Source organism: Dendropsophus ebraccatus, chromosome 6, assembly GCF_027789765.1.
Source record: "Dendropsophus ebraccatus isolate aDenEbr1 chromosome 6, aDenEbr1.pat, whole genome shotgun sequence".
NCBI classification, from domain to species: Eukaryota; Metazoa; Chordata; class Amphibia; order Anura; family Hylidae; genus Dendropsophus; species Dendropsophus ebraccatus.
In genome coordinates this window covers 54156848-54172456 of record NC_091459.1, presented here as the reverse complement: position 1 = coordinate 54172456, position 15609 = coordinate 54156848, and the positions used below count along the sequence as shown (strand labels likewise).

Below are 15609 nucleotides of genomic sequence, written 5' to 3'. Positions count from 1 at the left end.
GGCCAGATGGTAGCTGATAGCCAGTAGGCAAATATAAAAATGTATATTTAAAATACATTTTTTTGTTTTTTCTCAACTGTTATGAAGACCCCAAAAGAAGTTGCATTTTTTGTGGATGAGGGTTCAAGCCAAAAAAAGCCATAAAAAAAGATTGTGTAGAGGAGGGCTTGTAGGAACATGCTGAGCCCTAATTGTTACGGATTTCTTATAAAATTGATTTTAATACAAAATGTGTTCAGATATTTTTTTTCCTCTCTCCTCACAGCCCTTTCTCCTGGATCAAATGGTAAGACCGCAATTCACCACAATTTTCTATAGCCACTGTGTAGAACTATAAAAAAGTAACATTGCTATTTTGTTTTTAATGTATTTGCTTTATATACATACATACAAAGTTATTTCTTATTATTAAGCTCCCTCTCCATTTCGAGAGGTAAACAACATATTATTTAGGGTAATACAAATATGCCAGGGACACAACAAAAAGATTTGGTGCTCAAGGTGTATTTTGACAGATCTAAGGATGTACTGAAACTTAAAGTGTGTGTGTGTGTGTATGTATATATAAATTACAGCCCCATGTGTGCGCCTGAGCACTCATTTGATTGACAGCGCTACCCAGCATCTGTGTACCAGTCCAGGTGCTAGAGCAAAAGCCCTTTCACAGACCAGAAGTGACAGGTCGAAGTGTGTGTGGGTTGACTTGTACCGGTGGGGGTGGAGCTTACCAGCAGGTGGCAAGGTGTACCAAAGGGGATGGGGCTTACCATTAGGTGGTGCAGTGTGTGGGCGTGGGGGGTACTGGCGCAGGACGGAAGCAGGATTTACTGGCAAGTGGGGGGGCTTACTGGTGGGGCGGGGTTTACCGACAACGGGGGGGGGGGGGGGGTTACCATTATTATTGAATCCCACGCTGTATTGTCATCCTCTGTGCACTGAAAAACCATCTGCACACAAGGGGGAAGCCAGTACAGGCTAAGATCCAGCTCACTCTACCTTTGCATGTGTAGGAGCGAGTGAGAGATGTAGCCTGGATGCAGTTCTAAGGCTGCCTGGAAAATATGAATACTGCCATAGGCTCAGTACTCCCTAGTGTGGCATCCAACAACTTCAGCAACCGATAATAAAATGCGGCTTGCTCTGATTCGGATGAACCCAAGTGTGCTCAAAGTTTGCTCATCTCTAATTCCTACCTGTCTGCCCTGGACCGGCATCCTCAAATGTAAATTGTAGTGTTGTAGTTCAATTCTGGATATATGTGACAATTACATTAAGTGGTAAAGGCCTCTTGTATGGGGACAAACGTACGATGGCAGGAAGTATTGGATGAGGTTGGTGAGCACTACTTTCTACTTGGATATGGATGACTTGGTGTGATGGTGACTAGTTTACTAGTGGCAAACTTCTTTTACATTTTTTGGTGTGATTTGTAACATTTATGTGAACTCTCTTTTTGTGCAGAATATCTGAGGAGTATATCACTACCAGTACCAGTGATGGTGGAAGATACAAGTAGTAGTAGTGAATATGGATCAGTATCGCCAGATACAGATCTGAGAACAGAACCTTTCGGCATAATATCAAGAACAAAATCTTACGTTGAAAAGGAGGGAAAAATCAAAAGAGGGTTTTTTCTTGGGTAAGTTTTTGTTTACACTTTCTAAGAAATAAAAAAAAAATAGTTCAAAGTAGTCTCTATGCTATTGATAGACAATGCTGAGAAAATGAATGTGTACCATTTTCTGTTGTTCACAAAGCAGTCAACCAATTTGCGTATGTTCGCACTATGGGTTTTTTTTTGGCCGCTTGAGGCAAAGTACAGCAGTTATTTTGACATAATGACCAAAAAAGGACGTTGTAGGAACAAAGCTTAAAGCAAATAACCTTGAGGGTATGTGCCCACTGAGGAATTCAGACGAAATCTCCGTCGCGGAATTCCCAGCTTGCGCCCGCTCGCGTCTTCGCCAGTGTCATAGACTCCTTTCAATGCACGGGTGGATTCCTTCCTCCGTTCAAAGAATGAACTTGATCATTCTTTGGACGGAGGAAGAAATCCGCCCGTGCATAGAATGGAGTCTTATGACACGAGCGGAGACGCGCGCCCGCCGCTATCCACAAGCGGGCACAAGCGACAGATTACGTGACGGACTTTCCGTCTAAATTACTCAGTGTGCACAATCCCTTAAACACCAAAGACCAGAAGAGTAAATCTGCATACTGGTGGAAGAGCCTTTATTCCGTGTCAAATATAAAAGGTTCTAAAAATGTTTATTTATGTCTCCTCTAAATAATATAACGTTTTTATTATTAGAATTCCAGATGAGCTGTTTGAAGATCACAGTGCTCCTCCCTCACCAGAGGAAAGAGACTCTGGATTCTTCATGTTGAAGAAGGACAGTGAACGAAGAGCTACACTGCATCGCATACTCACTGAAGATCAAGACACTGTTGTTAGAAACCTGATGAAAGCACTTGATCAGGTATCTTGATGATCAGTTTGTCCAATGAGTCCACAGTTAAATCTGAGAAAGAATAGCTGGGGAAGCACAGATCAGGAATTTGTCTGAAGTTGTAAATTCATGGGATAGTTTCTTTTTTCTTGTTTAACATGCTTTTTCACATTGGACAAACAAACATTCTTTTCCAGTCATTGCCCCATATAAAGATCCAAGTGATCCATCAACAAACAAATCTGTTGTTGGCTGGTCACGTCTTCATTGTGGACATTTGTGGACATTTGTTTGCAGCACATCTTTCCGTGTAAATAGAGGAAAGTGCTGTTAACAATTTATTTCTGTGAGAAGAAGGTTGATTAATTGAAATTCCTGCATATTATTCATAAATTAAGTAAAAAGAGCAATTCATTATGTGTAATTCACTGTGATTGCAAAGACTTAAGAATAGAAGGATTTAGGGGTAGTGATTTCTGACAGCCTTAAAATGAGTCACCAGTGCAACCAGGCGGTGGGGAAAGCTAATGGTATGCTGGGCTGTATAACTAGAGGTATAACCAGTAGGAAGAGGAGATGATACCGTTGTATAGAGCTCTAGTAACACCGCTTCCACCACATTTACCTCATTCTTTGACTCTATTTAAGTTATAGTAGGGATAAAAACATGTCATCTACCTTTTGGGATATCTTTGCTACACTACCACTAAAAAATACAAAAAAAAAAATCTGTTTTAGGGAACAGAAGAAACCAAATTAACGCGGGAGCATATTACAACCCTGGTGATGAGTTTACGAGAGTTCGTGAGATCCACCGACCGAAAGATCATTGCTTCTACTTTATCAAAACTGAAACTGGAGCTTGACTTTGATAGCCATGCCATTAGTCAAGTCCAAGTGGTGCTGTTTGGTTTTCAAGACGCGGTGAGTGTAATAGATTGATCATCATTTTAGCACTTTCCGCATAGCTAATAAAGAAGTCATCCCATTAGATGGGTTATTCATTCAGGGATTGAAAAGCTAACTTTGTACTGCTGCTTATATGTGTGTAAAACTCTTTTATTCATAGAAAGCTTGCATTTGTGTCGGGTAAAGCATCCCATAGATGCACCCCCTATGAGCTGCATTCATTATGTGAAGTAGGCAAAGGTGTAAATGGACGCATGGTTCTTTTTCCACTCTCTGCTCTGCAGTACAAGAAAATGGGTCATGGATAGTTAGGAAATCTATTTCTACATTATTTTTTTTCTAATACAGTGCTTTTAATTAAGTTAGATTGAGTGGCATGACTAAGGGCCAACACAGCCCCCTCTGCTGCAACCAATATTTGTGTTGATTACTGGGGGGCTATCCAAGCCCTGCCATTCCTGATTCCCTGCTGTAATCTAGTGCTGCAGAACAGCAATATACAGAGCAGGGTCCCATTCACCTATGTACTGTATATTTTTACTGCTGCTATCACCACTCCTAGTGCAGAGGGTGCCGGAGGCTGGTCACACTCTAGTATTGATAGCCTGTCCTGTGCATAGGCTTTTAATAGTTTTATCCTGGAAAAGCCCTTTAACATTTGATTTACTTTTTTGTTAATGCCTGGAGAGAAATCTTTTAGGAGTAGGGTGTGTGGTAAGATCCCTTTTAGAGATGAGCGAACCGGGTTCGGGTTCGAGTCCATCCGAACCCGAACGTTCGGCATTTGATTAGCAGTGGCTGCTGAACTTGGATAAAGCTCTAAGGGTGTCTGGAAAACATGGATACAGCCAATGACTATATCCATGATTTCCACATAGCCTTAGGGCTTTATCCAACTTGAGCAGCCACCGCTAATCAAATGCCGAACGTTCGGGTTCGGATCGACTACAGCATGCTCGAGGTTCGCTCATCTCTTATCCCTTTTTAACGTTTTTAGTTTGGTGTTCACAGAAATGTCTTTGTTCTCGGGTTCTGAAAAAACTTTTAAAAAGTCTATACTCCATATCTGCACAACATGTTCCTGACGGATAGAAAAACTGATGACAACTGATGCCTTTTTGGCATCAGTTGCGACATCAGTTGTGGTCGATATCTTTGAAAAAAAAGGAAACGGATGCAACTAATATAGTAAACTAGAACTAACTGTCCAGCATTGATGGGTTTCATGAAAGCTAGGTTCACAATGCATTTTTGCAATCCGTTTTTTTTTCATGCGTTTTATTCCATTTTTCCATTTACTTTTATTATAAAAAAGGACACAAAAACTGACACAAAAACGTAGCTGACACTACTTTTGTGTCCGTTAAAAAACCCCAGATGTTTTCTTTTTAAAATGGAAGTCAATGGAAAAATCGGATCAAAACGGATGCACACAAATGCATCTGTTTTTTTTCATCTTTTTTTTGCAAAAAAACGGATGAAAAAAAAAAAAAAAAACGGATTGCAAAAACGCAGTGTGAACCTAGCCTTACCCTGATACCTTTTTTCCATATTGGTCATTCTAAGATGATGCAATATACCAGTTGAGGATGCAATGCAATACTGATGATGCAAACTTTTCCCAGTATTGTATCACTGTGAGAAATATAGAAAGTACGTCTATATCTTGAAAATTAGAGCCAATTTCAAAATTTGAACATCATTTTCGATCTCAGCACCCCAAAATTAGTTAAGTTCAACTGTTTTCATGTTGGAACCTTTTTGGCTGTTGACCAGTGTTAGAAGTACCATTTTGATGGTGTGTGAACAAAGCCTTGTGATTGTTCTTTGTGTTACCAGGTCAACAAAGTCCTTCGCAACCACAACATCAAGCCCCACTGGATGTTTGCTCTTGACAGTATCATTAGAAAGGCAGTGCAAACAGCTATTACCATATTAGTACCAGGTTTGTACATGTATACATTTTGTGTAGTGTTTTTTTGTGACTGCTGTGTTCAACCCTTTTGTGATTTGTTGTTGTAGTGGCATATCTGTATGCCAGAAATATTACATTGGTTTTGCCCAATTGTATTTTAATTGACTTATTAAAAGGTAATTTAAATTCATTGTTTCTAGATTGATATTTATTTTTCCTAGATTAACTACCATGGGATTGGACATAAACTCAACTGTCACTAAAATAGCTCATTATTTCCTGAACGCAGTTTCCTTATGGGTAATTTAGGACTCATTATACAAAAATAAACAAAAGAATTCGGAGAATGACATAATAAAAGTAGTTGGTACTCAAATTTCTTTCATCACCTGGTACCAGAAAATTATACAGTTTTGTAATTTGCATCTAGTTAAAAATCTCCAGTCTTCCAGTACTTATCGGCTGCTGTATGTTCTGCAGGAAGTGGTGCATTCTTTCCAGTCTGACACGGTGCTCTCTGCTGCCACCTCTGTCCATGTCAGGAACTGTCTAGAGCTGTGGCCAATCCCCATAGAAAACCTCTCCTGCTCTGGACAGTTCCTGACATGGACAGAGGTGGCAGCAGAGAGCACGGTGTCAGACTGGAATGAATAACATACAACAGCTGATAAGTACTGGAAGACTGAAGATTTTTTAATAGAAGTAAATTACAATACTATATAACTTTCTGACACCAGTTGAAATAAAAGAAAAAAGAACCCATGTGTTAATCCATCTAGCTAATTTACTACCCCTGGCCTGACTGGACCTCCTTGACCTGATTACCCTCTCTTATGTAATTACAGCATAGCTGGCTATAGTATATGCTCATATTTTTTTTCCTTTGCCTATCTAGAACTTCGGCCGCATTTTAGTATCACTTCTGAAAGTGACCCAGCAGACCAAGATGACCTTGAGGTGGAGGAAGACCCTAATGCACACATAACACAACGGGCCAGTGAGGTGCCGAGTGCAGTAAATGAGGATAATGTCCATACCTCTGGAGTAAGCACTCTGAGTTCCACTGTGTCCCATGACTCTCAGAATGCTCACAGGTCACTTAATATGCAACTGGGAAGACTAAAAATTGAGTCCAACAGGTAAGAAAGCTGTATGTAATAATGTCTGGCACCCTAGATTCAAAAATAGTATATCTCAATGTAATTGTATATATTTCCTATAGCTCACACTAGATTGTCTTTTAAGACAGAGGAAAACAGATTACATCCACACATAGTCATGTGATGAATTTTAAAAAATGTTACATTTAGTGTCTACCTATGAGCCCTTGAAATGACTTTTGCTATCAGCATATTGAAAAGCAATGTCGGTACAATGTGATCTTTTGATGTAGGCTTCTAGAGGAACTGTTACAGAAAGAGAGAGAATTCCAAGTATTACTACGTCAGGCTATTGAAGAAAAGGATCAAGAGATTAAACGGCTTCAGCACCGATCACAGCCAATAAGTAAGAAAAAGCTATGCATATTCCTATAATTTAAAGGGGAACGCCGGTAAAATGTATTTTCTTTCAAATCAACTGGTGTCAGTAAGTTATACAGATTTGTAATTCACTTCTATATAAAAATCTCAAGCTGTGTGTCATGCAGAAAGTGGTGTATTCTTTCCAGTCTGACACAGTGCTCTCTGCTGCCATCTCTGTCCAAGAACTGTCCAGAGCAGTACCAATCCCCATAGAAAACTTCTACTGCTTTGGACAGTTCCTGACATGGACGGAGTTGGCGGCAGGGAGCCCCCTGTCATACTGGAAAGAATAAAATACTTCCTGCAGGACATACAGTAGCTGATAAGTACTGGAAGACTTGAGATTTTTATAATAGAAGTAAATTACAACTCTATATAGCTTTCTTACACCAGGTTGTTGTTTTTTATTTAAAGAAAAAAAAATCGCCAAAATATCCCTGTTAGAAAATGGAATACAAGATTGATTAAGTCAAATCTTAGGGGAAATTGTTTCCTGGACAAAGTTTGTATTGAGAGGGTCTTCTCCTCAGCTGAATATGGCTATGGTTTTTTTCCATAGTCGATCTATATTTCAGTTCGCTTAATAAAGACTAGAGATGAGCGCAACCCAAGCATGCTAGGGAATCTGGGAAAATATAGATATACTGTACATGTAGGCCATAGGCTGTATCAATGTTTTCCAAGACTTCTTCAGCCACCGGTATTCAAATGCCAAGCGATCTGACTCTATCATGCTCCAGTTGCGCTCATTTCTAATAAAGACCTAAACTGCAGCAAAGAGTGCTGTGTCTCAGCACTGTTGACTAGATTAAAGGGGTTATTCAGGCATAGAAATGGCCTCTTCTTCCATAAACAGCACCACTCTTGTCTCCAGTTTGGGTGGGGTTTGCAATTAGGCTTATTTACTTAAATGGAACTGAATTACAAAACCTACACCCAAACTAGAGACAGTGGTGGTGCTGTTTCTGGAAGAAATAGGCCATTTTTCTCTAAGCCTGGATAATCCCATTAAGCTTTTGGTTAACATAAGTGTTATATGTTTAAAGTATGTGTGAACCATTAGTCGCCAAGTCATTATGGACTTAATCAGTTTCACAAAAGATGCTTCTATTCAGATTCGATCTGTGATATTTTACCTGTACCTGTAGCGATAACAAAATCAGTAAAATTAAAGCTGAGTTTCTAACAAGCTATTTTCTTGTCCAGATATCCCTGGTATTTCAGTGTCTCACATAAGAACCCCCAATACATGTAGTGAAGACCTGGAACTTGTATATTGGCTGCGACAACATCAAGTAGACGAGGATACAATAAACAAGGTATATATCACCAATGCTTGGTCCACAGTGTAAATAACAGAAGCAGTATCTTGTGGATGTGAGCCAATGTATAAACACATTCTCAGAGAAGAGCATTTATGGGACAAAGTCATAAAATGTAATATTAAAAAACATATAGGGAACTCCTAAAATGACTACACTTTGAGTAAGCAACACAGGAAGAATGTGTTGTTTTTTTAAATTAAACACTTAATTAAGGTCTGCTTCACTGTTCGGCGTGTGGGCACAGCTGACGCCTGGCGATGAGGTTGCCGAGAAAACGTCCCACACTCAGTGAATTCTGTGATCATTCACATGACCGGGAGGAGTAACTATAAGGGCCGGTTCACACTGAGCAAACACGCCGCAATTTCGCGGCGGAGCTCTCTGCCGTGGAATCCCCCTGTGCTCAGTGTGCTGCTTTGAGAGAATGGGAGAGCATGCGCCTGTCCGTTCCCTCTCCGCTCAAAGTATGAACATGTTCATTCTTTGAGCGGAGAGCAGCGACAGCAGACAGGCGCGGGCTTTCCCATTCGCTCAAAGCAGCCCACTGAGCACGGCGGGATTCCGCGGCAGAGAGCTCCGCCGTGGAATTGCACCGCGTTTGCTTAGTGTGAACCGGCCCTAACTGTATTAGGTGTTACAGTATGCAGGAACTTTATGTATGTATTGGTGAAGAATTGCGTGTATGTTATTTAGCACTGGAGTGTGTGTGTGTGTGTGTGTGTAAAGCAGATTTTGCTTGTTTTGCTGTGTGTGTATGTAGGTGCAATAGAGCTGTGGGTGTGTAGCAGAGCTGTGTTTGCAGTAGTTGTTTGTATATAATGTGTGCAGCAGGGTTGTGATGTGTGGGTATACTGTTCTGCCATGAAGAATGTAAAAAAAAAAAAAAAAAAAAAGATTCTCAATATCATAAAAAGACAACCCAAAAGAGGTTGGCCTTTTTCTCCTGAGCCTAATACGGGTACATATCTGTGTTCCTATTGAATCATGGAGTCCCATCACCAGCACACGTCCAATGACCTGAACCGACAGGGATCTGTGGGTGATTAGACAGACAGTCAGGACAGGACTTTAGGCCATAATGTGTGCTCAGTAATACCCTTATATTACACTTGTATGGAACGGGCCTTATTTTGATAGCTAAATGTATTATTGCAGATCAGAAGATGCAGTAAGGATCTGGTTATTAACTCTTTTCAGCCCTACACCACTAAAGTTAGTGGCAATAACCCCTCCAACTACCAGTTAGTTATTTTTTTTCCCTGTTTTTTAGTTGTCAGAACCGCAACTCGAGCATGCATCAGTTTGTCCGAACCCATATCCATGTTTTCAAGGACTCCCTAGGGCTGCAACCAACTTCCTCAGCCACTGCTAATCAAATTACAGATGAATTTGAGTATGCTCAAGTTACGCTCATCTCTAAAAACTGCAATTTCCATCATGCCTGGACAGCTAAAGTTTTGGCTGTCCAGGCATGATGGGAATTCTAGTGTTGTAACAGCTGGAGGGCCGGAGGTTCCCCATCCCTTTTTTAGACCATTAGTGTAATATCTGGAAATTCTCTGATTAAATTGAATCTTTTAATGGAAAAATAATTCCTATAATTCACTTTTGTTAATTCATGTTTACTTTAAGTTTCTGGCAGAAGACTATACACTGGAGGATATACTGTGGCATGTTACCCGAGATGATTTAAAATCCATGAATCTAAGGTAAATTGTCCTTCCTGTTGCATGTGGTTGCACTGTAGTAACTGGAAGCCTAGTATGTTAGGTTTAGCTGTTAAAGTCAAGAAGAAAATCTATGATTAGATGTTTAAAGGGTTTAACAACTACTTAGTGACTGATTTTCCCTGCAGTCGCCCTTCTCTATCTGAAGGTCCTGCAGCTTATCAGGGAATTTTTAGCAATAAAAATATTTCTAGCATACAGCCCCATTTAATATACAATTATAACCACTTCCCTTTTCCTTTTTTGTACTTAAGTTTTTTCCACCTCTTGTTTAAAAGGCCATAGTACTTGTATTTTTTACCTACAGACCCATATGAGCTCTTATTTTTTTTTGCAACATCAATTGTACTTTGCAATGACACACTTTATTTTTTTTCATAAAATATGAAGTAAAAAAAAAAAAACCCGTGAAGTTGGAAAAAAAATTTTTTTTTCTCCTTATTTAGGGGGCTGGGGAGAGAAACGGTTGTCTTTACACTGTTCGCCCTGTGGTAAAACTGACAGTACGCAGTGGCGTAGCTACAGTGAAGGCAGGGAAGGCGCCCGCTATGGGGCCCCTGCATGAAGGGGGCCCGAGGAAGCCTGCCCTGCCTTCATGGTAGGTACCCCGCTCCCCCAGGGGTCCAGAGAGGAAGAGGGACCCCCACTGCACTGTTCAGCCCCCTCACTGTAGTGCCGGGTGAGCGGGCTGAACAGAGGAGCAGGACCTGCCAGACGGCACAGGAGAGGGATTAAGGACCTTTGGGTCACATGACCCAAAGGTCCTCAATACCTATGTGAAGATCAGCCCGGACTACAGGAGGAGGAGGGGGAAGCCTGGGAGCTGTAAGTGCTGTGTATGTGTGTCAGTGAGTCTATATATGTATCTGTGGGTATATATATATATGTCAGTGTGTGTATATATGTATCTGTGTATATATTTATATATCAGTATGTGTATGTATCTGTGGCTATATATGTGTGTGTGTGTGTATGTCAGCAATGTCTGTAGCACTGGTGTATATGTGTGTGTTTGCTCCCAAAGATGTTCTGCAGCAGCTTCTATTAATGCTGGGCTCTAATAAAAGAACCCACCATTAATATCTGCAGCATTTTCTTTTATTTCTGGTTGAGTATTTCTTATTACAATCAGATAATTTCCCTGTGTACAGTCTATTCATGGTGTATACATCAGCACTAGTGTAATCACATTACAGCGTATATGTGTGTGTATGTCAGTGGCGCATCTGTATATATGTTAATGGTGCCTCTGTGTGTGTATATGTGCGTCAATGTCTGTGCTTGGCGGGGGGGGGGCATACAGGATTTATGGGGCCCCATACAGTTTTTTGCTGTGGGGCCCCATGAATCCTAGCTACGCCCCTGACAGTACGTCAGTACGATTAGAACAATAGGCAACTTATATAACTTTTATTTTACTGCTTTTAAAAAATTAGAACCTTTAAAAGAAAAAAAAATTGTTCTGTTCCTTATAACACTTTTATTTTTTGGGCTATAGGTCTTTTTGACTGCTCATTTTTTGTGCCATGAACTGTAGTTTTTAGCAGTATCTTGTTTGCATATATGCAACTTTTTGATAACTTTTTATTTAACTTTTTCTGGATGTGGTTTGACCAAAAATCTGCAGCCTTGTACTTTGGTGGGTTTTTGACATTTACCGTTCAAGATCAGGAATGTGATAATTTTTTCAGGCGATTCCACATGCAGCAATAGCAAATATCTTTAAAAAATATATATATATATATTTGTATTTTAATTTAAGTCTTTTTAACTTTTATTATAGGATGGGATTTTCTATTTATGAAATAAAACTTTTTTTTTTTACACACTTATTTGTCGTCCCTCCAGGAAACTTCTATGAACAAAACACTGATTACTGGTGTACTGCACACATGTACACATGTACTGCATTGATCACTAGGGCATTGATCACTAGGACTGTGCTTAATTACTAGGGGCTGCTGAAGGGAGCCTCTAGTGATCACTGAGCCAGGACTAGCGTCAGAGTGTTGCTAAGGAGAACTGGGCCACTAAGTATAATGGATGCGATTGCAGGAAGCAATCTCCCACTAGACCACCAGGGAAAGCAGTTTTGACAACCAGCTAATAGCCATGTTCCCTGGCTGCTTATAGCAGCCAGGAGTAGTGTGGTACAGAGAGGGCTAAAGTTGTGAACCCTCTGTTTACCCCCTTAGCGACAGCATGACATACCGGTAAGTCATGGACATAAAGGAGTTATTTTGTTTTAGGGTAGAAATAGTAACTGTAAGAATTGTAACATTTGGCCATAATGTGTTTCTGAGGCCCAGGATGTCAGATAGATGGCTCTACAAGCCCCAAATAATTCATGAGTTTCCAGTGAATTGTCCTTGCTGTTTCACAGGATTTTTTTGCATTCCTGAAAGCTTCATAATCATTGTCTCTGTATTCACAGGGGAGGGACTTTATGTACAATCTGGAAGGCTATTATGGACGTCAGAGAGAAGCAGCCTTCTTGATATACTGGATGTCCCCCTGAAGGTGTTATCCTGGTAGAGACGCTTCTGCACTTTATCCCAGTGTTTGTTCATCAATGTGAAATCCTAAGTACAGTCTGTCCTGCTGCCTACTAGGTCTGTGGAAGAGACAAAAGATATTGTAGTCGTAATATTTCAAGTTGCATATACAGTTCTTCCGTTTTACTGTAACATGTTACTGTAGGTTACTGATAAATGACAAAGGGAATCAAACATTTTCTGAGTTGTCAGTTCTTTAAAATGTGAGTTGCCAATACATTTTGTATACATTTAATGTGAGTACCAGCCTCTTTTTTTTATTCTCTTTAAAGGAAATCTGTCAGGTTAGCACTCAGGTGTCAAGAAGGTATTATCAAGCTGCAAAGTTATAACATGTTTTCCTTCCAAACTTAAAAGGTATTGCCATCACCTAAACTTTTGTTAGTTGATTGGAAATGCACTGCATTTTTTTTTTTTAGGTTTGGCCCCATGGTGTCCCTTTACTTTTGTAAGCTCATTGCCTAGGTTCCCAACCACTGCTCTCAGTTGCCAGTCGGGTGGCCGGTACCTCGGGATGGGGTAAGTATGGCTTTACTCCCTCTTCCCAGTAAAGGTCACACACGTCTCCAGGTCTTGGATTGTCCCTGGAGACTTGTGTAACCTCACTGGGAGACGCAGCAATGCCAAGCAGAAATAACGGCAGATGGGGCAACCCCTTTAAGTGTTATAGGGGACATGTTAAGCTACAGAGTGCATCCCTCATCCCTCCCCCACCATTCCCTGCTTTGCGTGATTAATGCTTCTAGCGCTGAGCCTTGTATGTCAGTCATGCAAGGCGGGGAGGGATGAGGTGTGCATGCTGCAGCTCAACATCAGCTGATCTGACACTTGAGTTTGGAAGGAAAACATGATTTTATGACTTTGCTAACATCAGCTAAGATATGATTTGTTTTATCTCCCTATAAGCTTTCTGCCCTATGGTATAGAGCTAGCAGATTCTCTTAAAGAAAAAAAGAGGACACTGCGAATATTCTACTATATCATAGTTACATTTACCTTTTTTTATTACTCCATGTACTGTTTTGATAGTTTTGGTGCAAGAGGGATGCAGAGTTACTTTTCTTGAATAAATGTGCGTTTGTTTTTCACTTCAACAATATCAAACTGTACCAGTTTAACATTCTGTATGTGCATTGAAACAACGTTGGCTTGTTTTAAAGCTATTGTGACATTGGTTCTCACTAATAAACCTCTGACAAACAACGCTGGTTCTTTCCTTCATTATTTCTAAATTTTTCAGTATATTTTTTCAATATACATTTAAAAAAAAAAAAAAGCATTTGGAAAAGTATCAAAATTATAAGATCATGACACAAATATTCAAATGCAGAATTCTACTATTACACAAAGTGAATTATCCCTACAGCGTTAATGTATACACAGTATTTTGGGCATCAGTTGTGTATAAAACTGAGGATACAGACAAGCAATTTTAACATATATACAGAAGAAGGTATACATATAGTAGGTAAATCTACTAAAAGACACTGAGATTTAAAAGATTTGGGGGAAGGGGGGGATTAACCTGTTACCACCTCATTATATCCATGTAAATGTATGTCTTGGGCAGCTGTCATTGCTGCACCATCATATACATTTTCGGCACCATTTTCTTATTGGCATTGCTAGTAATATACAGCTGAGCTCCTGCTGCAACTTCTGGGATTACTGAGTTAGCCTCTTCAGTGTGATCAAACATGAAAACATGATTGTACCTCTGTGCAAGGAAGGAAGTCCACTTGCAATGGTGGGCATTAGGCCACTATCCTCATGAGATAAGAGGTGTGTGCCTTTTTAGGGTCCTTTTACGCGTACAGATAAATTGCTTAAGTGATTGTTTAGACATTGTGAAGGCTTGGCATTGCTAATAAAAGTTAGTTTGGTAAACACTTGTTTGTCTCTGGCAGCCTGTTGCCATGGCAACAAAGTTGTTTACCACTAGCCTGCCAGGGCAGGGCTGGTGATGTCATCAAGGCTGTGCTGACATATACAGCTGACAGAAAGGCTAGTAGTTCATCTGCAGGCAGGCAACCAAGCAGGTAGGCTGGTTAGTTGCTTGGTTGCTTTCCAGCAAGGAAGACGCAGGTAGGTGCGGTTTAATCCATTTAATTTGGATTCTTTGGGGGCCAGTGTAATGCTTGGTGTAATTCCTATGGAGTGTCCAGCAGGGGGCGAACTATATATAGAAGTCAATGAGTACCATTGACTTCTATATATAGTGCGCCCCTGCTGGACACTCCATTGGAATTATAATGGATGTGTAGGTAAATGTAATATACAGTGTTTTTGATTGAATACATTTATGAAATGTATGCTCCTTGCTCCCCAAAGTATTCCATAAATGTAAGCAATCAGTACATTACAGTAAGCCCGCCGAACCGCCGCCGCTACCGAACGCCCGCCGCTCTGGACTACACTCAACTACTACTCTCCCCACCTGCTCATAGCATGAGCAGGTGATGGGAGAGTAGTAGCTGGATTATATCTCCGAGACAGCCGCCGCTGATGCCGCGCAGGGGTGCCGCTCATCACTGCAGCCATCATCCCCCTCCTGCTGCTTCCTTACTCTATCTGATGGCTGACTCCCCGCCCGGCCGCCGGCACGTGTGATCGGAGAGAGGCGGCCGGGCGGGGAGTCAGCCATCAGATAGTGTAAGGAAGCAGCAGAAGGGGGGAGTGGAGGGGGATGATGGCTGCAGTGATGAGCGGCTCCCCTGCATGGCAGCATCAGCGGCGGCGGCGATCTCAACTACTACTCTCCCCACCTGCTCATAGCATGCGCAGGTGATGGAAGAGTAGTAGCCGGGTTATATCGCTGAGATCGCCGCTGCCGCGCAGGGGAGCCGCTCACTACTGCAGCTATCATCCCCCTCCGCTCCGCCCTCCTGCTGCTTCCTTACACTATCTGATGGCTGACTCCCCGCCCGGCCGCCGCTCTCCGATCACACGTGCCGGCGGCCGGGCGGGGAGTCAGCCATCAGATAGAGTAAGGAAGCAGCAGGAGGGGGGATGATGGCTGCAGTGATGAGCGGCTCCCCTGCGCGGCATCAGCGGCGGCAGCGATCTCGGAGATATAACCCAGCTACTACTCTCCCATCACCTGCTCATGCTATGAGCAGGTGGGGAGAGTAGTAGTTGAGTGTAGTCCAGAGCGGCGGGAGTTCGGTAGCAGCGGGCGGGCGGCGGATCGGCGGGCCTACATTTA

The 15609-nt window shown here is 41.4% G+C and overlaps 1 protein-coding gene across 2 annotated transcripts in view; it reads left to right on the top strand.

Annotated features, from left to right (window-relative positions):
• Positions 1–12428, top strand: part of MAP3K5 (mitogen-activated protein kinase kinase kinase 5) — a 103535-nt gene extending 91107 nt beyond the window's left edge. Inside the window, exons 21-30 of one of the 2 annotated variants that reach the window (XM_069975007.1) lie at positions 266–286; positions 1462–1639; positions 2312–2480; positions 3189–3374; positions 5199–5304; positions 6170–6413; positions 6668–6780; positions 8004–8116; positions 9755–9831; positions 12284–12428. In XM_069975007.1, coding sequence (XP_069831108.1) covers positions 266–286; positions 1462–1639; positions 2312–2480; positions 3189–3374; positions 5199–5304; positions 6170–6413; positions 6668–6780; positions 8004–8116; positions 9755–9831; positions 12284–12347 — 1271 coding nt within the window. In that variant the 3' untranslated portion in view covers positions 12348–12428. The remainder of the gene's footprint in view (positions 1–265; positions 287–1461; positions 1640–2311; positions 2481–3188; positions 3375–5198; positions 5305–6169; positions 6414–6667; positions 6781–8003; positions 8117–9754; positions 9832–12283) is intronic. The other variant, XM_069975006.1, reaches the window with a different exon arrangement.
• The last annotated feature ends 3181 nt before the right edge of the window (positions 12429–15609 follow it).